The 25,571-nt window shown below is 34.0% G+C and overlaps 1 protein-coding gene across 2 annotated transcripts in view; it reads right to left on the reverse strand.

Annotated features, from left to right (window-relative positions):
* The window catches only part of MMP16 (matrix metallopeptidase 16), a 378,275-nt gene that overhangs the window by 188,878 nt on the left and 163,826 nt on the right, over positions 1-25,571 (reverse strand). For both annotated transcript variants that reach the window (XM_067017279.1, XM_059043578.2), the window contains exons 2-3: positions 22,529-22,677; positions 12,539-12,661 (exon numbers count right to left, since the gene is read on the reverse strand). In XM_067017279.1, the coding sequence (XP_066873380.1) occupies positions 12,539-12,661; positions 22,529-22,677 (272 nt within the window). The remainder of the gene's footprint in view (positions 1-12,538; positions 12,662-22,528; positions 22,678-25,571) is intronic.

Below are 25,571 nucleotides of genomic sequence, written 5' to 3' on the forward strand. Positions count from 1 at the left end.
GGAACATTCTCCAGGATAGATCATATCTTGGGTCAAAAAACTAGCCTTGGTAAATTTAAGAAAATTGAAATTATATCAAGTATCTTTTCCAACCACAACACAATGACTCTAGATATCAATTAGAGGAAAAGATCTGTAAAAACTAAAAACACATGGAGGCTAAACAATACACTACATAATAGCGAAGTCATCACTGAATAAATTAAACAGGAAATCAAAAAATACCTAGAAACAAATGACAAAGGACACATGATGATCCAAAACCTATGGGATGCAACAAAAGCAGTTCTAAGAGGGAAGTTTATAGCAATACAATCCGAACTTCAGAAATAGGAAACATCTTGAATAAATAACCTAACCTTGCACCTAAAGCAATTACAGAAAGAAGAACAAGAAAAGCCCCAAACTTAGCAGAAGGCAAGAAATCATAAAGATCAGATCAGAAATAAATGAAAAAGAAATGAAGGAAACGATAGCAAAGATCAATAAAACTAAAAGCTGGTTCTCTGAGAAAATAAACACAATTGATAAAATATTAGCCAGATTCATTAAGAAAAAAAAGGAGAAGCCTCAAATCAATAGAATTAGAAATGAAAAAGAAGAAGTAACAACGGACACTGCAGAAATACAAAAGATTATTAGAGATTACTACAAGCAACTCTATGCCAATAAAATGGACAACCTGCAAATAATGGACAAATTCTTAGAAATGCACAAGCTGCTGAGACTGAACCAGGAAGAAATAGAAAATATGAACAGACCAATCACAAGCACTGAAATTGATTAAAAATCTTCCAACAAACAAAAGCCCAGGACCAGATGGCTTCACAGGTGAATTCTATCAAACATTTAGAGAAGAGCTAACACCTATCCTTCTCAAACTCTTCCAAAAAATAGCAGAGGGAGGAACACTCCCAAACTCATTCTATGAAGCCACCATCACCCTGATATCAATACCAGACAAAGACATCACAAAGAAAGAAAACTATAGGCCAATATCACTGATGAACATAGATGCAAAAATCCTCAACAAAATACTAGCAAACAGAATCCAACAGCACATTTAAAGGATCATACACCATGATCAAGTGGGGTTTATTCCAGGAATGCAAAGATTTTTCAATATATGCAAATCAATCAACGTGATACACCATATCAACAAACTGAAGGAGAAAAACCATATGATCATCTCAATAGATGCAGAGAAAGCTTTTGACAAAATTCAACACCCATTTATGATAAAAATCCTGCAGAAAGTAGGCATAGAGGGAACTTTTCTGAACATAATAAAGGGCATATGTGACAAACCCACCTCCAACATCATCCTCAATGGTGAAAAACTGAAATCATTTCCACTAAGATCAGAAACGAGACAAGGTTGCCCACTCTCACCACACTTATTCAACATAGTTTTGAAAGTTCTAGCCACAGCAATCAGAGAAGAAAAAATAAAAAATAAGAGGAATCCAAATCGGAAAAGAAGAAGTAAAGCTGTCACTGTTTGCAGATGACATGATACTATACATAGAGATTCCTAAAGATGCTACTAGAAAAGTACTAGAGCTAATCAATGAATTTGGTAAAGTAGTGGGACAAAATTAATGCACAGAAATCTCTTGCATTCCTATATACTAATGATGAAAACTCTGAAAGAGAATTTAAGAAAACATTCCCATTTACCATTGCAACAAAAAGAATAAAATATCTAGGAATAAACCTACCTAAGGAGACAAAAGCCCTGTATGCAGAAAATTATAAGACACTGATGAAACAAATTAAAATGATACCAACAGATGGAGAGATATACCATGTTCTTGGATTGGAAGAATCAACATTGTGAAAATGACTCTACTACCCAAAACAATCTACATATTCAATGCAATCCCTATCAAACTACCACTGGCAATTTTTACAGAACTAGAACGAAAAATTTCACAATTTGTATGGAAACACAAAAGACCCTGAATAGCCAAAGCAACCTTGAGAACGAAAAATGGAGTTGCAGGAATCGGGCTCCCTGACTTTAGACTACACTACAAAGCTACAGTAATCAAGACAGTATGGTACTGGTGCAAAAAGAGAAATATAGTTCAATGGAACAGGATAGAAAGTCCAGAGATAAACCCACACACATATGGTCACCTTATCTTTCATAAGGTAGTCAAGAATATACAGTGGAGAAAAGACAGCCTCTTCAATAAGTGGTCCTGGGAAAACTGCAATGGTACATGTAAAAGTATGAAATTAGACCACTCCCTAACACCATATACAAAAATAAACTCAAAATGGGTTAAAGACCTAAATGTAAGGTCAGACACTCAAACTCTTAGAGGAAAACATAGGCAGAACACTCTATGACATAAATCACAGCAAGATCCTTTTTGACCCACCTAGAGAAATGGAAATAAAAACAAAAATAAACAAATGGGACCTAATGAAACTTAAAAGCTTTTGCACAGCAAAGGATACCATAAACAAGACCAAAAGACAACCCTCAGAATGGGAGAAAATAGTTGCAAATGAAGCAACTGACAAAGGATTTATCTACAATATTTACAAGCAACTCAGGCAGCTCAATAACAAAAAACAAACAACCCAATCCAAAGATGGGCAGAAGACCTAAATAGACGTTTCTCCAAAGAAGATATACAGATTGCCAAGGAACACATGAAAGAATGCTCAATATCATTAATCATTAGAGAAATGCAAATCAAATCTACAATGAGATATCATCTCACACTGGTCAAAATCGTCATCATCAAAAAATCTAGAAACAATAAATGCTGGAGAGGGTATGGAGAAAAGGGAACACTCTTGCACTCTTGGTTGGAATGTAAATTGATACAGCCACTTTGGAGAACAGTATGGAGGTTCCTTAAAAGACTACAAATAGAACTACCATACGACCCAGCAATCCCACTACTGGGCATATACCCTGAGAAAACCATAATTCAAAAAGAGTCATGTACCAAAATGTTCACTGCAGCTCTATTTACAATAGCCAGGACATGGAAGCAACCTAAGTGTCCATCAACAGATGAATGTATAAAGAAGATGTGACACATATACACAATGGAATATTACTCAGCCAGAAAAAGAAACAAAATTGAGTTATTTTTAGTGAAGTGGATGGACCGGGAGTCTGTCATACAGAGTGAAGTAAGTCAGAAGGTGAAAGACCAATACTGTATGCTAACACATATATATGGAATCTAAGAAAAAAAAATGTCATGAAGAGCCTAGTGGTAGGATGGGAATAAAACACAGACCTACTAGAGCATTGACTTGAGGATATGGGGAGGGGGAACGGTAAGCTGCGACGAAATGAGAGAGTGGCATGGACATATATACACTGACAAACGTAGGGTGGATAGATAGTGAGAAGCAGCCACGTGGCACAGGGAGATTAGCTAGGTGGTTTTTGACCACTTAGAGAGGTGGGATAGGGAGGGTGGAAGAGAGGGAGATGCAAGAGGGAAGAGATATGGGAACATATGTATATATATAATTGATTCACTTTGTTGTAAAGCAGAAACTAACACACAATTATAAAGCAATTATACTCCAATAAAGATGTTAAAAAAAAAAAGCCTAGGGGCTTCCCTGGTGGCGCAGTGGTTGAGAGTCCGCCTGCCGATGCAGTGGACGCGGGTTCGTGCCCCGGTCTGGGAAGATCCCACATGCTGAGCGACTGGGCCCGTGAGCCATGGCCGCTGAGCCTGCGCGTCCGGAGCCTGTGCTCCGCAATGGGAGAGGCCACAACAGTGAGAGGCCCCCATACCGCAAAAAAAAAAAAAAAAAAAAAAAAAAAAAAAAAAAAAAAAAAAAGCCTAAACAAAATCCACCAACAAAGAACAAAGAACAACAGCAATGGGCAGCAAAAAGTTACAAATATAGTAGATATCAATTTAACTATATGAAAAACTACTTGGAATGTGAATGGCCTAAAAATACCAATGAAAATACAAGGATGATAAGAGTGGATTAAAAAAAAAAAAAAGTCCCAACTCTATGTTGTCTACAAGAAACTCACCTTAAATATATAGATTTTGATGGTTAAAAATAGAAGGATAAAAAATAAACCACACTACACTAATCAAAAGAAAACCATAATAGCTATATTATTTTCAGACAAAGTCTTCCTCAGAGCAAAGTAAATTATCAGAGATAAAGAGGGGCATTACATAATGATACAGGTGTCAATTTTTCCAAGGTGTAACAAACTTTAATATATATATGTTTAACAACAGAGCAACAAAATACATGAGGCAAAAACTGATATAACTTCACGAAGAAAAAGGCAAGTGTACCATTTGTTGGAGACTTTAACACCACTCTATCAGTAATTGACAGACCCTGCTGATAGAAAATAGTAAGGATATAGTTGAACTGAAAAGCATCATTAATCAAATTTATCTAATCAACATGTATAGAACACTTCATCCAAAACCAGCAGAATATTCATTATTCTCAATCTCACATGGAATACTAAGAATACTAAGAATATAAGAATACTAAGAATACCAAGAATACTAAGGAAAATCTCAAAATGTAGGAGATACAGCAGCATACTTATTAATAAAATGTGAGTCAAAGAACAAAAATCTCAAGGAGATTTTAATATTACTTGAATTAAATTAAAATGACAATACAACTTATCAAAATTTGTGGAATGTAGCAAAAACAGTACTTAAAATACAATATATAGCATTAAATGCATATTAGGAGGAAAAAAAAGATAAAAGTAATTAATCTAAACTTCCATCTTAGGAAATTAGGAAAAAAAAATGCTAACAGAAGAAAAATAAAGTTGGAACAGAAATCAATGAAACTGAAAACAGGAAAACAATACAGAAAAAAATTGTTTTAAGCCATTTCTCTGAAAAGATTAATATAATTAATAAACCTCTAGCCAGACTAAATAAGAAAAAAAGAAGACACAAATTACTATCAGTTATGAAAGAAGGCACATCACTACTGAAACCATGAATATTAAAAGGATAATAAAACAATACTATGAACAAGTGTATGTCCATAAATGTGATAACTTAGATGATGTCATGGGCTGAATTGTGTACCTCCAAAGTCATATATTAAAGCCCTAACTCTCAATGTAACTGTATTCAGAGACAGAGAATTTAAGGAGGTACTTGATAGTAAATAAAGTCACAAGGTTGGACCCTAATTCAGTATGTCTGGTGTCCTTATAAGAAGAGAGGAAGACACCAGAAATCTCTTTCTCTCCACCCACACACAGAGGAAAGACCAGATAAGGACACAGTGAGAAGGTAGCCATCTAAAAGCCAGGAAAAGAGGCCTTACCAGAAAAGGACACTGACAGCACCTTAATCTTAGACTTGTAAGCTCCAAAACTGTGAGAAATTAAATTCCTGATGTCTAAGACACCGAGGTTTTTGTTAAGGCAGCATATAAAGGCTATTATTGATTTAACTGTACAACTCCTTTAAAAGACACAATCTATAAAAACTTGTACAAAGAGAAATAGGTAATCTGAACAGTCCTATATCAATTAAATAAATTGAATCAGAAATTAATAACCTTCCCCCCCCCGCAAAAAAAAAAAAGAAAGAACTAGGTCTAAATGGTTACACTGGTGAAGTCTACCAAACATTCCAGGAAGAAATCATACCAATTCTCCATAATTTCTTCCAGAAAATAGAATTCTTAGCCCATTCTATGAAACTAGCATTACCCTACTACCAAAACAAGATAAAGACATTACAAGAAAGGAAAACTGCTTATCAATATTACTCATGAACATAGATGTAGAAACCCTAAACAAAAATTAGCAAATCAAACTCTACAATGTATATAAAAAATTATTCACATGACAAAGTGGGATTTAGCCCAGGTGTGAGAGTCTCATTCCACATTTGAAAATTAATTAAGGTAATCAATCACATTAAAAGGCTAAAGAAGAAAAATCATACAATCATAGCATAGATACAGAAAAAGCATTTGATAAAAGACAACTCCCATTCATAGTAAAAATATTCAGCAAACTAGGAATGGGAGAACTTCCTCAACTTGATTAAATATCTAACAAAAAACCTGTAGCTTACGTTATACTTAATGGTGAGGAATTACATGCTTTTCCCTTAAAGACTAGGAAAAAGGCAATGATGTCTGCTCCCAGCACTCCTATTCAACATTGCACTGAAAGCAGTAGCTAATGCAATAAAATAAGCAAAGGAAGTAAAAGCTATACAGATTGGGAAGTAAAAAAACAACAACTATCCTTGTTTTCAGATGACATGATTTTCTATGTAGAAAATATAAATGAACTGACAAAAAAAAAAAAAATCCTGAACTAATGAGTGACTTATAGCAAAATTCTAGGCTACAAGGTTAATATATAAAAGTCAATTGCTATCTTATATAGCAGTAATAAACATTTAGAATTTGAAATTTAAAACACAATACAACTTATAGTACAAAAAAAGTTTAAAGAAATCCTTAGAAATAAATCTATCCAAAATATGTGAGTATGGTTTGAATATTTGTCCCCCTAAAATTCATATGTTAAAATCCTAACACACAAAGATGATAATATTAGGAGATGGGACCTTTGGAATGTCCTTAGGTTATGAAGATGGAACCTTCATGAATGGGATTAGTGTCCCACAAATATCTTTAGCCCTTCTGCTATGTATGTGAGGATCCAAGAAGTTTGTGACCTAGAGGAGGGCACCAACTATGCTGGTACCTTGATCTCAGACTCCCAGCCTCCAGAATTGTGAGAAATAAATTTCTGCTGTTTATAAGCCACTCATGGTATTTTGTTATAGAAGTCCAAATGGACAAAGATATATACAAAAGATTTATAAGATTAAAAGTGTAAAATTCTGAGGAAATAAATAAAAATCCTAAACAAATGGGGAAATATCCATGTTCATTAATGGTAACAATCAGTATTAAGATGTCATTTCTCCCCAGAATGATCTGTATATTCAAGGTGGTCACAATAAAAGTCCTGCTAAATTATTTCATGGGTGCCAGCATACCCTGTTTTATTGTGCTTTGCTTTATTGTGCCTCACAGATATTGTGCTATTTATAAATTGAAGGTTTGTGGCAATCCTATGTTGAGGAAGTCTATTGGCACCATTTTTCAAAAAGCATTTGCTCACTGTGTCTCTGTGTCACATTTTGGTAACTCTCGCAATATTTCAAACTTTTAAATTATTATTATATTTGTTATGGTTATCTGTGATCAGTGATCTTTGATGTTACTACTGTAATTGTTTTGGGGTAACATGAACCACTCCCACATAAAACAGTGAACTTAAGAAACGTTGTCTGTGTTCTGACTGCTCCACTGACCTGACATTCCACTATTGTTCTCTCTTTCACTGGGCCTCTCTATTTCCTGAGGCCCAACAATATTGAAATTAGACCAATTAATTACCTAACAACGGCCTCTGAGTATTCAAGTGAGGGGAAAATCACACATCTCTCACTTTAAGTAAAAGCAATCAATGATTAAGTTTAGAAGGCATGTCAAAAGCTGAGATAGGACAAAAGCTAGACCTCCGCCCCAAATGGTTAGCCAAGCTATGAAAGCAAATGAAAAGTTCTTGAGGGAAATTAAAAGTGTTACTCCAGTGAACACACAAATAATAAGAAAGCAAAACAGCTTTATTGCTTATATGGAGAAAGTTTTAATGGTCTACATAGATTGAACCAGCCACAACATTCCTTTAAACCAAAGCCTAATTCAGAGAAAGGCCCTAACTCTCTTCAATTCCGTGAAGGCTGAGACAGGTGAAGAAGCTGCAGAAGAAAAGTTTGAAGCTAACAGAGGTTGGTATATGAGGTTTAAGGAAAGAAGCTATCTCCATAACATAAAAGCACAAGGTGAAGCAACAAGTGCTGATACAGAAGCTGCAGTGAGTTATCCAGAAGATCTAGCCAAGATAATTAATAACGATTGCTACGCTAAACATTAAATTTTCAATGTAGGTGAAACAGCTTTATCATATTGGAAAAAGATGCCATCTAGGACATCCATAGCTAGAGAAGAGAACTTAATGACTGACTTCAAGGCTTGAAAGGATAAGCTGATTCTCTTGTTAGTGGATAATGCAGCTGGTGACTTTAAGTTGAAACCAATGTTCATTTGCTATTTCAAAAATCCTCGGCCCCTTAAAATTATGCTAAAACTACTCTGCCTGTGCTCTATAGGTAAAAAAACAAAACCTGGATTACAATACATCTGTTTACAACATGGTTTACTGAATACTGTAAGTCCACTGTTGAGACCTAGTGCTCAGAAAAAAGATTTCTTTCAAAATATTACCACTTGTTGGCAATGCACCTGGTCACCCAAGAGCTGTGATGGAGATATACAAGATTCATGTTGTTTTCATGCCTACTAACACAACATCCATTCTGCAGCCCTTGGAACAAGGAGTGATTTCAAATTTCAAGTCTTATTATTTAAGAAATATATTTTGTAGGTCTATAGCTGCCATAGATAGTGATTCCTCTGAAGGATTTGGGTAAAGTAAAGTGAAAATCTTTTGGAAAGGATTCACCATTCTTTATGCCATTAAGAACATTTGTGATTCATGGAAAGAGATAAAATATCAATATTCACAGGAGTTTGGAAGAAATTGATTCCAATCCTCATGGATGACTTTGAGTGGTTCAAGACTTCAGTGGAGGAAGTAACTGCAGATGTGGTGGAGATAAAAAGAGAATTAAAATGAAACATGAGCCTAAAGATGTGACTGAATTGCTGCAATCCCGTGATAAAACTTTAAATGATGAGAAGTTGGTTCTTACTGATGAGCAAAGAAAGTGGTTTATTGAAATGGAATCTACTCTTGGTGAAGATGCTATGAAAATTGTTGACATAACAACAACAACAAAAAAAAAACAGCATTCAGAATATGACATAAACTTGGTTGTTAAAACAGTGGCAGGGTTTGAGAGAGTTGACTCCAATTTTGAAAGAGCTACTGTGGGTAAATGCTACAAACAGCACTGCATGTTAGAGAGAAATTATTCATACAAGGAAGAGTCAATCAATGTGGCAAACTTCATTGTTGTCTTCTTTTAAGAACTTGCCTCAGCCACCTTGACTTTCACCAACCACCACCCTGAGCAGTCAGCAGCCATTAACAGCTGAAGGTTAGCATTTTTTATCATTAAAGTACTTAAAAGTACTTTATTAAAAGTACTAAGGCATGCTCATTGTGCTTTTGGACATAATGCTACTGCACACTTAATAGACTGTAGTATAGTGTAAACCACTTTTATATGCACTGGGAAACCAAAAAATTCAAGACATTGCTTGATTGCTATATGAGCTTGATTGCTATATTGTCCTTATTTTGTTGATCTAGAACTGAACCCAGAATATCTCTGAGGAAGTGAGAGAGTGGCAGGGACATATATACACTACCAAATGTAAATTAGATAGTTAGTGGGAAGCTGCTGCATAGCACAGGGAGATCAACTCTGTGCTTTGTAACCACCTAGAGGGGTGGGATAGGGAGGGTAGGAGAGAGGGTGATGCAAGAGGGAAGAGATATGGGAACATATGTATATGTATAACTGATTCACTTTGTTGTAAAGGAAAAACTAACACTACTGTAAAACAGTTATACTCCAATAAAGATGTTAAAAAAAAAAAAAAAAGAATATCTCTGAGGAACGCCTGTAATGGTAAACTGATTCTAAAGTTTATGTGGGAAGGCAAGAGACTGAAAACACAACATAATACTGAAGAAGAAGAAAATCAGAAAACTGACACTATCTGATATCAAGACTTACTCTAAACCACAGTAATCAAGAAAGTGTGATATTGGCTTATGAATAGACACATAGATCAATGAAGCAGAATAAAGAGAACAGAAATTTATCCACACACATAGGGAACTGATCTTTGACAAAAGATCAAAGGTAGTGGAGAAAGGATGGTCTTTCCAACCAATGGTGCTAGAACAACTGAACATCCACATGTAAAAAACTGAATATAGATTTTACACTTTTCTCAAAAACAAACTCAAAATGGATAATTGACCTAAATATAAATGCCAAACTATTAAAATTTTAGAAGATAACATAGGAGAAATTCTAAATGACCTTCTGTTTGGCAATGTTTTTTTTTATATAACACCAAAAGCACAATATAGAAAAGAAAATAATTGATAAGTTCTACCTTATTAAAAACTGACTTCTGCAAAATACACTGAAAAAAGAATGGAATGTCAAGTCACAGGCTGAGACAACATATCTGAAAACATATCTGATAAAAGACTTGTAATCCAAAATATACAAAGAACCTTTAAAATAACAACTCAATTAAAAGTTGGTGCAAAGATCTAAACAGTCATCTCACAAAAGAAGATGTACTGATGGCAAATAAGCATATGAAAATATGCTCAGCTTCACATGGCTTTAGGGAATTGCAAGTTAAAAAATTGAGAAACCGCCTATTAGAATGGTTACATCCAGAACACTGACAACAACGAATCCTGACAAAGTTGTAGAGGAACAGTAACTTTCATTCATTGTTGGTGGTAATGCAAAATGGTTTAGCCACTTTGAAGATAGTTTGGTAGTTTCTTAAAAAGCTAAGCATAGTCTTACCTTATGATCAGCAAAATTATACTCCCAGGTATTTAGCCAAATAAGTTGAAAATTAATGTCCACACAAAAACCAGCCCACACATGTTTATATACTAGCTTTGCTCATAATTGCCAAAAACTGGAAGCAACCAAGAAGTCTTCAATAGGTGAACAGGTAAGCAACCTGTGACACATCCATACAATGGAATATTGCTCAGTAATAAAAAGAAATGAGCTATCAAGTCATGAAAAGACATGGAGGAAATAAATGTATATTATTAAGTGAAGGAAAGCAGTCTGAAGTGGCTACAAACTCTATTTTGAACCATATGACATTCTAGAAAAGGCAAAACTATAGAGACATTAAAACCATCAGTAATGTTCTAAGGAGAAGAGGGATGAACAGGTGCAACAAAGGATTTTCAGAGCAGTGAAACTAATTCTATATGATACTGTAATACTATATGATATTATGCATTTGTCAAAAATCCATAAAACTACAACAACAAAGAGTGAACTCTGGTGTAAACTACCGATTTTAGTCAGTAATAGAGTAATACTGGCTCAACAACTGTAACAAATATCTAATACTAATTAAGATTTTAATAATGGGAGAAACTATGTGAGTGTGTATACTGGGGGGAGGGCGGGAAGTGAGAACTACCCATACTATCTGCTCAACTTTTCTGTAAACCTAAAATTGCTCTAAAAATAAAATCTTCTAATTATTTTTATAGCTGGATATATTCTTTTATTATTTCTAAAAAAATTATCTAGAGTTTATTCTGGGTGTTCTGTTAGAAAGTGATACAACTGTGACTAAAGATAGTTTTATTTCTTTACAGATCCTTATATCTTTTGCCTTATAACTAAAAGTAGTTGCACAATGTTATTGGATGGAGGTAGAGATAGCAGGTCGTTTTTGTTGTTTCACTTAACGATTTTTTTTCCCAACACCTCATGTTACAGTGGTCATATTATATGTGAAATACATAATGAAGTTGTAATTTTTGTTTTTGTAGATGACAATTTTCTGATTAAGTATCTTTCTTTGCTTTGATTCCTAGTTATCATAAAAGGAGGTTAAATTTTCTTGAATGCATTTCTGTATCTGTTAAGGTGATCATATAAAGAATTTCCTTTAATACTCCATATTACTCTCAAGACAGAAGGGAGGCCAGCCCTGGTTTTCTAAGTTGGGTTGAACGACCATGGTTTACATTTCTCTTGCATCCTGTTCCTTCTCTTTCAAAACAGGCATCACATTTATATGATTGTTAAACTTCTCCGCATGACTTTAAATTCCATGAGGATGGATGGAACCCTTATGTTTTATTTATTGTTATATCCCCAGTACCTAGCACTGTTCTTTGTCCAAACTTGTGCTCAATAAAACATTGTTCAATTAGTTAATGAATGAATATGAACTAGCAGCAATTGCCACTCCAGACTGGAAGATACTCTCATCCCTTAAGCATGCTTCATTGAAGACAAGAAAGGATGATCCATTTGCATTGTTGCTAAAAAGATAGAAAGTTAAATGGTTGCTGTGATACCAAAAGTTAATTAATAATTCAAAGATATATTGTTTAAATTGCAATTATTTATATACTTTATTATTTTATAATTTTTTAGATTATGAATACCTGATAAAGAATATTGTGTGTTAGAATACTCATCTGAAAGTCTTTCAGAATATTAGCATTCATTCAAGAAGCTGGAAGATCTAGTTTACAAAAGTGTTTCAAGGAATGTCTGTCTACAGGGTCCCCAAATGGACAATTTATTCTCTTCTCAATTGCAATTTTTGTTTTTTATGTTAACACTACATTACTATATGTTTCCATGTAGTCAATGTGCATAAGATCTCAAACAAAATGTCAAAATACATAGTTGTGAAAAATTGAAAAGAAACAGTAATTCATCATTAGCTATTATACCTGTAAGTGATGTGTTTGTGCTGCCACTTCTGTCCTGTTAACGCATACCGCTTTCGACGAATATTAAATTTGGAGCTACCTCTTGTCTGGTCAGGTACACCACATCGAGGTTTCTTCATCCAGCTGCAAAAAGCAATATTTTCCAGTTATTTAATAACAACCCTAATCATTAATTTCAAAAAGAAATCCATTGAGAAGTTATGGCAGTGGTAATAAAAATGAGAAAACATAAAGGAGAATTTTGTAAGTTTTCTTGGAATTTGAATCTAAGTATTGTAGAAAGCATATATTTTTCCAGAATGATCAAGAATCACTAGTTTACAACTCATATCCTTTAGATAATTTTTCTCTCTAATTCATTTTGAGCTGTAAACTAAGGTATTCTGATGCTTCTAACTAGAATCTGCTGTTAACAGATACATGACCTTGGGAAAGTCTCATTCAGAAAATAAGACTTTTTAAAATAAATTATCACTAAGGTCTCTTTCAGCTTTAACATTCAACAATTTTTAAAATCTATTACATGACCTAAACTCCAGAAATCACGAAGATATATGCTATTCTCTTCTAGCTTAAATAGAAGGAAATTGTTGTTTATAATAACATTTGCCTTTCTCCACTTTTTTCTTCTTTACACTTTAAGCATTACCCCAATTTTCAAATAACAGCCATTCTCTTTGAACCTTTAATAGTAACTGAATTCACTGCTTAAGAAATTTTTTTTTCTGAATATAATGTTTAGTATGATACCAATAAAATTTAAATATTAACATTGGGAAAATAAAATGCTGGTTTTGATTTATTGAATTTTAATACTTATATAGATACAGTTGTCTAAATTTTTTTCTAGAGAGTCTCATTTGACCATTGTCATGTTTTCTATGTAGTCTTGCTTCTTGTCTAAGGAAAAAGATTGAAATGATTTTTATTAGTTTTTCTTTAGTGACTCAAAATGGCTTTATCATCCATTAGCCCATTTAATTTAAAAATTACAGAACTGAAGCAGAATCTTCGTGGCGTTACATGCTTCAGAAAGTGGAAATGAGCAAAAGAATCAATTTTTGTTATATTTCATCAAATAATTTCTATACTCTTTAAATGGAAAATAATTGACTGCAGAGATGACTGTCTAAAGATGTCCATTTCGTGAAAATGACTGAAATAGTTTACATGTTACATGGATAAATCAGCTAACTAGTTTTTATAAACATAAGAATAACATCATGCAACAATGAAAGCATGACTTTTACTTTTTAAGAAAGGCAACACTTTTCTGATAAGCATTATACTTTTCTCCTTTTTTATTCTGCTACCAGTAAAAATGTAGATATTGCAGTTAACAGACTTAACAAACTCCATCCTAGTTTATGATGCATTGTAGAGTTACTTCAGGAAATCACTCTTTCCCTTTATTAAAGTCTCCAAACCAAATGAGATGTCTTGTAAATGCTAATGCCTAGAAAGCTATTCAGACCTATGGAACTGAAGTCTCTGGAGCCAAGAATTGAGACCTTTTACTTTTAACTAAAACTCCCAGGCCACTCTGAATTAGTGGTCCTCGACCTTTTGTGGCACCAGGGACCGGTTTCATGGAAGACAATTTTTCCATGGCGGGGGTATAGTTCACGTGGTAATGCAAATGATAGGGAGCAATGGGGAGCGGCAGATGAAGCTTCGCTTGATAGCCACCACTCACCTCCTGCTGTGCGGCTCTGTTCCCAACAGTCTGTGGACTGGGGGGTTGGGGACCCCTGCTCTAAATCATTAAATTTGAGATATATTTCACTAGAGTGTAAAACACTCAAGAGCAGGGGATCTACATACTTCCTGTACCTGTACAAACCCTAGAATTTAAAAGAGGTTTAATAAATAGGTGGATAGGGACTTTTTAAATGAAAACATATTTTTATTATATTCTGTAAGATCTAGATACATATTCAACTAACAAATAATAAGCATTAATGGTTAATATTAATTAATTAATGATAATTTAAGTGGCTTTTATCAATGGGTATTTCATTAATCATACTCTCAACAAAAATTATAATATTTCTTAACCAAGTATTTATTCTGATATCTCCCTGAAAGTACTGTGAGAATAATTATTAAATATGAATAAATTTACTTAATGTGGATGTGATTACACTTACAGTTAGCTAAAGAAAATATTGAAGTAAACACTCTAGGGAAAGAAATAATTTTGAAATGGATAGTGGAATAAAATTTGACAATTTGTATTTATCCTGTTACATTATTTGATGAAATATGGTTTCAATGAGGATATATTCTCTAAAATTACTTTAACAATACATAAAGTTAAAAGATGAAGACAGCCATTGAAAACATCTAAGTTTACTAATGTACATTTCCATTTTAAGTTGTGCATATGTTGGACCTAGTAAAAGTTTTCTCAATGAAACATTGCATCTTCCAATGGACAGGGGTTTTAGGGATGAGTATTAGATTCCTATGCTGAAACATACCTCTGCTAAATTCCTTATGTATTTCTTCAGCTTTTGCCCATTTCATAAAATTTTTTCTTATGTTCCAACTATTTGCTTATATATTTACTCATTCTATCCTGATCCATTTATCTTACAATATTTTTCAGCTTTTTATAATATGCTAAGAGATATATTAAAAAAATAATGTGTGTATAAAAAGATAAGGCAAGGGGCTCTTGCTGAGCTCCCAGTCTAAGGTAAGACATTCATGATAAAAAACAAAACAAAACACAACAAAAAACAATATAATTAGTTAAGTGTTCTCACATCTCCATCTAGCTATCTTGTCATCATTTCTAATTTTACATGTAATTTAAAATTATGATTTTTCAGCTCCAAACTTGCAACAATTCTTCTGATACCTTATCTCAGCCCAAAGCCTTTCTAATGCCTAAGCCAGCTATGCAGGTAGCATCTTCCACTGATCTCTCCTCACATCCAGTCAATCATGATGTAGTCTCTTCTGACTCTAAAACTTCTCTGTATCTCTCACTCTCACCAGTGCCTTCTACCTCCTAAAGATAAATCTTTTCAAAACACTGATGTATTTACTACATGTTCTAAGTATGAAATGCTTTTATACACAGAATCTTATTCAGGCATACTTAGCAAGGATGCCCCCCATCTCTCTGCTTCCCAAGATCCACACAAGTTCCTACAGAACCAAACCTCTTTCTGCCTTTGTATACAATGAACTCTGTCTGGAATACTTTTGCCTCCTTGTTTACAATGACAATCCTAATCCTCCTCATTATTCAACTCCCACAGGTACAGTTTATCATCTCAACACAGCATGTATTATAGTGTATATTACAATGTGTACATCTCTGTCTCTGTCTTCTACTAGCCTGCGAGTCAAGCCAGAGCCCTGTATGGGACCAGTGCCCAGGGAAGCTTCCAATGAAGAACATGAAGTAAATGAACTGTCTTCATGTATTTTTTTTGCATATACTGATCTTTCCTACTATCCTATATGTTTCTTGAGGACTTTGTAACTCTTTCAGCTCTGTGCCTTGAACAAATGCTTACTATGCAGAGAGATGTTGTGTGAAACTTTATATAAAATTAAATCATAATGTAGATGATTTAAGTGTAAAAAATAAACTTAAGAACAGGCATAATGTAATATAAACTAGTAATTTAATTCAAAGAACACTTAATTAGGGTTGGTCAAGATAACTCTATGTTAACTTCACCAATATATGTACCCGAATATTCTGGCACAGAGATATTAGCAGGTATTAATTATCAAAATATGGAAAATCCCCAAAATATGATCAGAGTACACCATGACACTGAATATGATACACAGTATCTGAGCTAAATCTGTCCTTGGGATTTTTATGTGATTTCAAATGTTTGTTCTTTAATTTTATAAGCATTTGTTTCCTTCTCTTACAAGTTTTAAAGTTCTCAGTGATATCAAGAATGGTCAGTGTTTACTAGAACTCATCAATGAATTAAATGCTATCTAATACTAAATGTAAAATTGGCATGCTAATTTTGTTATTCAGGTAGAGTCTGGCAGTTCATTTCTAGTTATCATGCACCAAAATGTTAGTTCCATTCATATATCAATTTGATAAATCCCATATTTACCTATACACAAGAGTGCAGAAGTAAAGAGTGCAATTTTAGTTTTGCGTGCAAAAGTAAAATTGATTGATTGTCTCTCCCAAGGTAATAACTACATCATATGAAAAGGAAAAGTGTTGAAGTGTATGTGTGTGTGTGTGTGTTATTTTCAAGTCGTACTTTTTGTGAAAGTATCATTGTTGAAACACTTAGTTTTTCAGTCTGTCAACACACACTCATATACCTGTGCTTCTTTACTGACTCATTTGCTAAGAATTTTAAGTTGACATTCCAAAGCAAACAAAGACATGGGGAATGAGCACTGGGCTGTGGGGGTGGGGCAGTGAGCTACAAGAGAGACATTTTGTAATTTCAAGTTGTAAGTCACGGTACCACCCCAATTTTCATAAATATAATACTGATATTCAGTATTGGTTTAACTGTTTAGAAAACAGAACATTTTAAAACTAGTTTGGTGGATCATTAATGTCTTTGTTTAAATTAACTCAATTTAAAACTGAAAAATATCTAAAAATCAGTTCTCTTGTGAGGAGTTACATTATAAAAGTTGGAAGCAGGGATCCTAGAGCCAGACTGCCAGGGTTCCCATCCAGCTTCACTGACTCACAAGCCCTGTGCTATTAGTCAGTCTACTGTTTCTTTCTATTCCTTAGTTTCCTCTTCTATAATACGAAATGATTGTACTCTTATTGAGTTAATGTGAGGATTAAATTAGTTAAATCATGTGAAATACTTAGAACAGGTCCTGGCAGATAGTAACTGCTATTATTATTAACTTATAATTATAATACTTAATATTATTTTTTAAATATTAGGAAGTAGTTATACTAGTAGTTGTAGAAGCAGCAGCAGAAGCATACAGATATCTATGTTTCTACATTTTTCAGTTCACTTTGACATAAAGCACTTTGTTATTCAAGACAGTGATATTCCTAGTATTTTGATAACAAATATGCCAACAGACACATTATCTTCTGTTTTATGTAAATAAAGTACCCATAATTTTCTAAGCAAGTTTGCAGTAATGTTAGCCACCATATAGTAAACAGTATCCATTAGCTTCAGTTAAAAAAGAAATTAATTAGTTGAGCATTCATGACAAACATATAGGGCTACCCATTGCATGACTCCAATAGGTTCCTTCAAGTTGTAGTCCATGCCCCTGATGCCCCTATAGTGGGGCTGCAGGAAGGCAGCTCCTCATTAGAATAAGATGGGAATGCCACCCTTTGGGGTTGAGGCTGTGCCACACAGTGGTCCTGTGTACATATATCTACCTTTACCAAGGGAAAAAATACTCAAAAATATATATTTTGTGCCTTATGCATTAGTAATCTTAGAAAAATTCATCAGCATAATAATATATCAAACAGGTTTCTATCCTCCAAACTTTTCCAAGTTCTAATGAAAGGTAAGAGTAAGTAATATCTATGATTATAGTTGTTCCAAGAAATCTTTCTAGAAATTTTAAAATATGCGTATATTTATTATGTTAAAAATCCTTAGGCTTTGCTTGTATTCAAGTTCAACAATCATGAAGAAGATTTTTCAAAAGTAAATTAACTTAGGGCTCAAAATGTAGATAGACTGATAGCTCACTCTGGTCCAGAGTTTCTTTTTTCTATCAACTCGTTAGCAGCCTGCATGGACACACATGCTATTCCCAAAGCTGAAACTGCAAAGTTAAAGTACTTAAAAACCCAAGCACAGAGAATAAGTGTATTAAGCCTCCATGATCTGCAATGTGAACAAAAGCTCTGTTAGAGTGTCACCTCCTTCTTAAGCTTTCACCTCTCACCTTTTACCTTTTGGAACGGGGCTCTAAGGACCCTGCTCATTTAGCTGTTAACCAACCCTCTGCAGCTACCAAAATGTGGATTGACCTATGCTATAATGTTATAGCTTTGAGTACCATTGTTATATTAAAAAATAACAAAGAAAATACTTTAAATACTGATTGACCTATCTTTTATATCCAAATTGAAAATGAAGAGTCTTAACTTGAAAAAAGAAAAAAAAATCATGGAACATCTGGATAAGTAAACCAAAAAGCTTGTAGCTCTTGATATATCTAAATAAATACTTGAATTCCCAAATCAGTAGTTCAAATATCACTACAGTTTCATAATAATTCTTTGAATAAAGCTATTTATTCAGTCTTAAAATAATTTTTAATTAAGACAAATTTCTGGGCATGATTTAAATAAATTAAACAGAATTACTACGATCATCCAGTATATATGTATAAATGTATATATGTTTGTATGTGTATACACATATATATGCATGTATGTGTATGCACATATGTACACACACATATGCACACACACACATATATATATATATGGAGAGAGAGAAAGAAAGAGAGAGAGATAAAAACAAAAAGAAAAATCACCTTACAAATCCCATCAAGTATGCTTCAGGGCATAACATTGTGTACACATAAAAAGATAAACTAAAATTTTAAAATACTTACTATTAATATTATAAAAACATATTAGACTCATTATTGCCTTGCTATCCTTTTCCATCCTTGCAAAACACTGAATTTTTATGCATAACATAGATTAATTCACTTATTAAGGAATTTAAGTGAGCTTGCTTACTAAAATTAGCTAAGTAACCAATAATTTAAAAGAACCATTGCAACATATGATAATTAGCTAATTTTGGGTGGGGACGGTATAAGTATTTACCACTACTATCTCTCCAATACCAATGCTAATTAATTCAAAAGCTATATAATATGCCACTTAAGGTAATAACCAAATTTGTTGCTTGAAAATGGTTAATTTCTTCAATGTAATATAGGGATTATTATAATTGGTATCATTACTTTTAATTACCCAAGAATTATAGATTGAATCCATCAAATGTCTGTCTGCCAAAAAAGAATATAATTACTTAATTTAAAAACAATTGAATTCAACAAGACTAAAATTAGATAAATGTTTATGGCATCTGAAAATGGATACTAAGACATTATTTTAATACTGATGAATAATTCTAGGTCTCTAATTTTACTACATATTTTATGTAATAAGACTTAGTTGAAAAAATTCATACATTATAATTTGACTATGTAAAATAAGAGAATGCAATTTCTGCATGAATTGTTACCACACATTCATTTAATATTACAGAAGCACAGAAAATTGCTTAAGTAGCATGATTATAGGGATTATACTTACAAAAATGGTACATAATTTGAGCTGAGTACCCTGAGCAACAATACCCCAAGACTGGGGATACATCAGTGGAAAAAACAGACAGTAAGCAAATGAAGCTGCTTCTAGTATGAAGCAAGGTTTCTAGTATGGGTGACAATGAGAATGACACAGAGGACAGAGGAGGCTTCACAGTCTAGGAAGGGAAAGGATGAGGGTTCAACAAGGCTCTAATGGGTTCACCTAGAAATAACTACCAAGTGTAACACTCTTTTTAAAGAGAAAGATGTGTGTTTAATTTCAAAATAACTGAGTTAGGAAAAAAAAACTTTTAAAGAAAAAAACAGACAGCAAGCAGAAAAACTGGTTGGTTTTAAATTTAAGGCTGCTTATTTAGTTGATCTTTTCTCTATAATGATATAGCTCACAGAAATGTTACTTTAACACCTACACACTGACACAATCGTTTCTTTTGGTCTGGAATCTGAGCCACTGTATGCCAGGAAAAGACCCATGTCTTTCTCTGCACCTCTGCATTTTTTACTTCATACTGTTCTTCAGACCCCTTTCCACATGAAGGGTCCAAATAAATCCTGCACACATGCCTCTTCCATTATCTCCTGACAAAGACCTTTTTCTAGCTATTTTAGGAAATCAAACTTATCCATCCTGAGTCTTTTCAATGATTAGCAGGGGCTTTCAAAAGTGGGGGGGAAACACAAATGACACCTTTTATAGGACTCTACTCTCTCAATTTTAGTATCTAGTAATAAGCATATTTAAAATAATTTGTTTCCCAAGTCACCATTTATTGTATTTTTAAAAATTGTGTCATAATTTCCAAAAAAGTGAATTAGAAGGTATCAGCTCTGCGTTAGGGAACAAGAAAGCTTGTCCAGAGAGCTTTTTAAATTGTTGGGATAAAGAGTGTAATATAAATGGAGTTCTGTACTGTACACAGCAAAAAAATACAGGGCTTACTGGAGGTTCTGATTATTAATTTAACACTATATTTATTTTGGATAAGAGGTATATTATGACTTAAAATGAACTTTTGATAGTATACTATTAAGAGAGAATTGCAATGATTACAGGGCAGTAGAGCCAAAATATCAAAATTGTATTCCCAATATTAATAACAGGTTTCTCATTCTCACAGAATGCATTATATTAATTCTTCATTCTGTTTTCACAGACTCAAATCAAATTCAGTATTTAAGTATCTATTAAAAATGTTAGGAGAGGTAATGTATTTATTTATTTATTTTTTAACATCTTTATTGGAGTATAATTGCTTTACAATGGTGTGTTAGTTTCTGCTTTACAACGTGAATCAGTTATACATATACATATGTCCCCATATCTCTTCCCTCTTTCATCTCCCTCCCTCCCACCCTCCCTATCACAATTTATTTTTTCAAACTGCTTGAAAACTGTTTAATCTTCAAGCCATTGTTATATGTTTTTTCTGTTTTGATGAAATAGAAATAGTATGACTAACATCATACTTTAAGTATTAGAAGGCAAAATACAATTTTAAAATTATATATTAAATTAGTTTAACATGTAAGAATTAATTATATATGCCTGAGTCTGGGTACTTCAGGTATTTAAGAAAAATGTGTCATTTCTCAAAGGTACACAGCATGGTATAGTGGAAACTTCCCCAAGTAAATGTCAAAAAATATGGACTCCGAAGTTAATCTGGACTTCAACTAGCCTTTGACTTTCAGTATTCTACTTGAAAAAGTAGAGAGAAAAATGTATTCTTATCTTCCCTATTGTGTAGGTTTAATGTGTGTTGATCATTATAAATGCTGAAGTAGATTTAATTTTGAGTATCAAAGACTCAGTGAACACAAATAATTCTTCCCTGCTCTAAAAGAATTAATCATTTCCTCCTTTGCTGTCTAGAAACAATAATGCTGTTTCATAGTGTACTTGTGGTAAAACAATTTATGACTGTGTCTAGCTATACAGTTAACTTGAAGTTCCTTTGAAGAAGAAACTATGTCTTTTGAATCTGCATATGCCTCTTCCACAGATAAAATGCCCAGCAAAGAGTGACTGGTTGAATAAATAAAAGAACAAATGATTGGTAAAACAATAAATAAAATAACAAATATTATTAAAGAGTAGAAATAAGCCCTTTGTTACTAAAAGATTGAAAGCACAGACTTTTCAGTGAAAACTCTTCCCTTGATTTAACTAGTATGAGAATTGTCACTAGCAGAAAGCTAGTAAACTATTAACTGGCTCTCTGATTCTCTCCCCCTCAAAAACAGAGCCCTGATTTGCAGTTTCCTACTTTCCTCAGTTTCAATATTTTGACTTTGGCCAATTTCAAGCTACTGCTGTGATATCATTTAGGGAAAGAAATGTGCACATACTACTCCCTCCAGCCATACAATCCAGCTCCAGCACATCACTGATCACTACTCTTAGGAGTGGTTTCAGCTGTACATCTACTTTGACTCCCATTGTTGGTATTTTCTTTCCTATTTTGAAAATGTATTGCTAAAGTCCAGGTGAGTAAACTTAATTTTGTGTTTTAATTTTTTATGAAATCTCAGGGGAGTGGAGTTAACATAGGTTAAGTTCCAAAGAAACGTTCATGAGACAAATCATTCCATTTGTGGTTGGTGGAGTTCACTAAGGGTTTTTCAGACCACTTAGCTTGGCTCAAGAGCTAAGAAAGAAAGAGTGCAGATGCCATTACTTACTCAATTGTGTTTCGGTCCACTTTTCCTGTCATGTTAATGCCGTAGAACTGCTGCATGGCAGCTAAGGCAGACTGCATGGTCTCTGCAGAGCGCAGCACCGACATTCTGGGGTCAGTTGGTGGAAGGTAGCCGTACTTCTGTAACCAAACCTGCAATAACAAGTACAGCTCCTTTTAGATCAACTTCACAATTTAACAGTAATTTTATGGTAATTAATTTCTGTCTATAGTTGATTTATAAACTTTATTTCCTCTTCTAAGGGCATATATTATTTAATTTTGTCTCTTTTTAACACATATTATGTAGTTTAGGTTATTTTGGTATAATTTCAGTGGTTGTTACAGATCTTTCTAACATACACACAAACTCTAATTGTAAAGAAAAAGATTAATCATTTGTCTCAAGCTTACACTGTATAGAGTACTATAGTAGATACTGGATAAAATCACAAATAAGATCATCCCTGCCCTCTAGGAACTCAACTTCCCAGAATGAAGATATTTTTTCAACAATATGACCCCACTGAGACATCTATGCTGGAAGGGGAAGTTAATGTGCATATGCCACATCTGAAATGTCATTTTCCTGAATAATTAACCACTGACTACAGCTGTTACTAGTAGAATCTTCACATGTAGACCAATTATTCTATGACATTTGGGGTATGAATTCTATGCAACTGGTCTATCCAATTGTAGCTAGATATCTTCAAGGACAGGGAACTGTTTCTCATGTAAAAGATATCCTTTCATTTATTTACAGTGATTCACTTCAAACCAAATCATGTAAGTGACCAAACTTTTCACATACAGGTAAAATCAGACTATTTAGTTGAGAATATTTGGACCTCTCCTTAAGGATATCATGATTTTAATTCTAGTCTTCCCTAGGGAAGAGAGATTTGGGATGATAGTGAGAGGAAGATATCGATGTTGAGCTCACACCCAGTCGTGATTACAGACAAAATCAAAGTCATTTAGGGCTTCCCTGGAGGCGCAGTGGTTGAGAGTCCGCCTGCCGTTGCAGGGGACACGGGTTCGTGCCCCGGTCCGGGAAGATCCCACATGTCGCGGAGCGGCTGAGCCCATGAGCCATGGTCGCTGAGCCTGCGCGTCCGCGGAGCCTGTGCTCCGCAACAGGAGAGGCCCCAACAGTGAGAGGCCCACATACCGCCAAAAAAAAAAAAAAAAAAAAAAAAAAAATCAAAGTCATTTAGGTTAGATTTTTAAAAAACCAAAACTTGGGTTATCTGGGGGGGGGATCTCTACCAGAGAGCAGATGCTTTCTAGTTTTACAATTCTATGCATTCATTTTAAATGCACAATCATATGTCCAGCTCATATACCATCCTGCTCTCCCTTACTTTAATCTTTCATAAGGCTCTAAGATTTCTTTTTTTTTTTTTTTTTTTTTTTTCCGGTACGCAGGCCTCTCACTGTTATGGCCTCTCTCGTTGCGGAGCACGGGCTCCAGACGCGCAGGCTCCATGGCCATGGCTCACGGGCCTAGCCGCTCCGTGGCATGTGGGATCTTCCCGGACCGGGGCATGAACCCGTGTCCCCTGCATCGGCAGGCGGACTCTCAACCACCGTGCCACCAGCGAAGCCCTCTAAGATTTCTTGAAGTGCAGTGAGCTACCTGTCAAATTGAGAAAGGCCAGGTAATTCTGCCTTTGGCACAGAATAAAAGCTGTGCTATTTAAAGGAAGGTATTCACCAGTGTGTGTTTCCCCTCCCACCTGAGTCTATTCGTCATATAATGATCCTGTGAAGTTGTAGCTTTCTCCCAATACCTGATACACTTCCATTATGACCTTACAATTAAAACACAAGAGTTATTTTCTCATTGAAAATAAACAGCAATTATAGAAGTTAAATTTCACCAAAAGAAACAGATATTAAATATATCAGCTTCTTAACATGTAAAACACAAGGTGGAATCTTCTGTGGTATTTCCAAGAACTTGATCCCCCAACAGTGCAGCACAACCCCTTGAAAATAAGATAAAACATTTATTCTAAAACTATTTAAGGGATTAGGAAATGCATCACTGTCAGGAAAGTTTACTGTTGAAATTCCATCTAGTAAACTCATCTACCACATAGTGAAAACATGCCCAGACACTCTCCTCATCTAATCTATAATGAATAGACTGCTAGGGAAGACATATATTCAGTAACCTAGTCAGTAGTGGTACAGTCTGAAATAGACCTTTTTTTTTTTTTTTTCCTGAATGAAGGAGACAAGATTTCACAGGCAATATATTATTTACTAGGAAATTCAATACCTATTGTCAACCAATTTCACCCAAATTAGATTTCATCGTGATTTTTAATAGTATACATGTACAAATATTCTGAAATTGAACTCTTTTTTTTTTCCCCATAACACTTTGTTTGCATCCATTTCTTACTTTCTATAGAGTAAGAAACTTTGTTGCTAGGTTACTCAAGGGTGCTAAGCTACTGTCAATCACGTTTGTGAGAACAGCAAAGAAAAAAATTGTTAATAAACCCTATGATTTACATACAAATAAAGACTATAAAATATGTGAACATTAAGTGCATAGTGAAAAAATAGCATGCTTTACAAAATACGTATTTAATTTATGCCTTAACCTTTCAAACAAATGAGTTAGAATTACATAAAAAATGAATGGTGATTTTTCTCCAAGTTCTTTTTTATATTATGTCATTCATCATGAAAGGCTGTTTTTCCAAATGAATAAGAAGTGAATAACTATTTTTAATTGTAAAATATCAGAAAGGCTAAGGGATCTACCATTTTATGATCAAAGTCTGTTCCTTGGCTGACAAATCAATGTCAATAAGATTATGGGTCGCTTTGAGTTGTCCATTCTTCATACCATTGTTATTTGTTAATCAATAAATCTTTTCTGACATCATCAATAATTGACCAGGAAGAATTCTCAATTAAAATTTGTAATACATCTTTCCATAAAACAGTGGAAGATCAAACATGACTATATTGGTGTCACATTAGAGTATGAAATCAGCAAGGACTCAATAACATTTCTTATTGAA

Source organism: Kogia breviceps, chromosome 17, assembly GCF_026419965.1.
Source record: "Kogia breviceps isolate mKogBre1 chromosome 17, mKogBre1 haplotype 1, whole genome shotgun sequence".
Lineage (NCBI taxonomy): Eukaryota > Metazoa > Chordata > Mammalia > Artiodactyla > Physeteridae > Kogia > Kogia breviceps.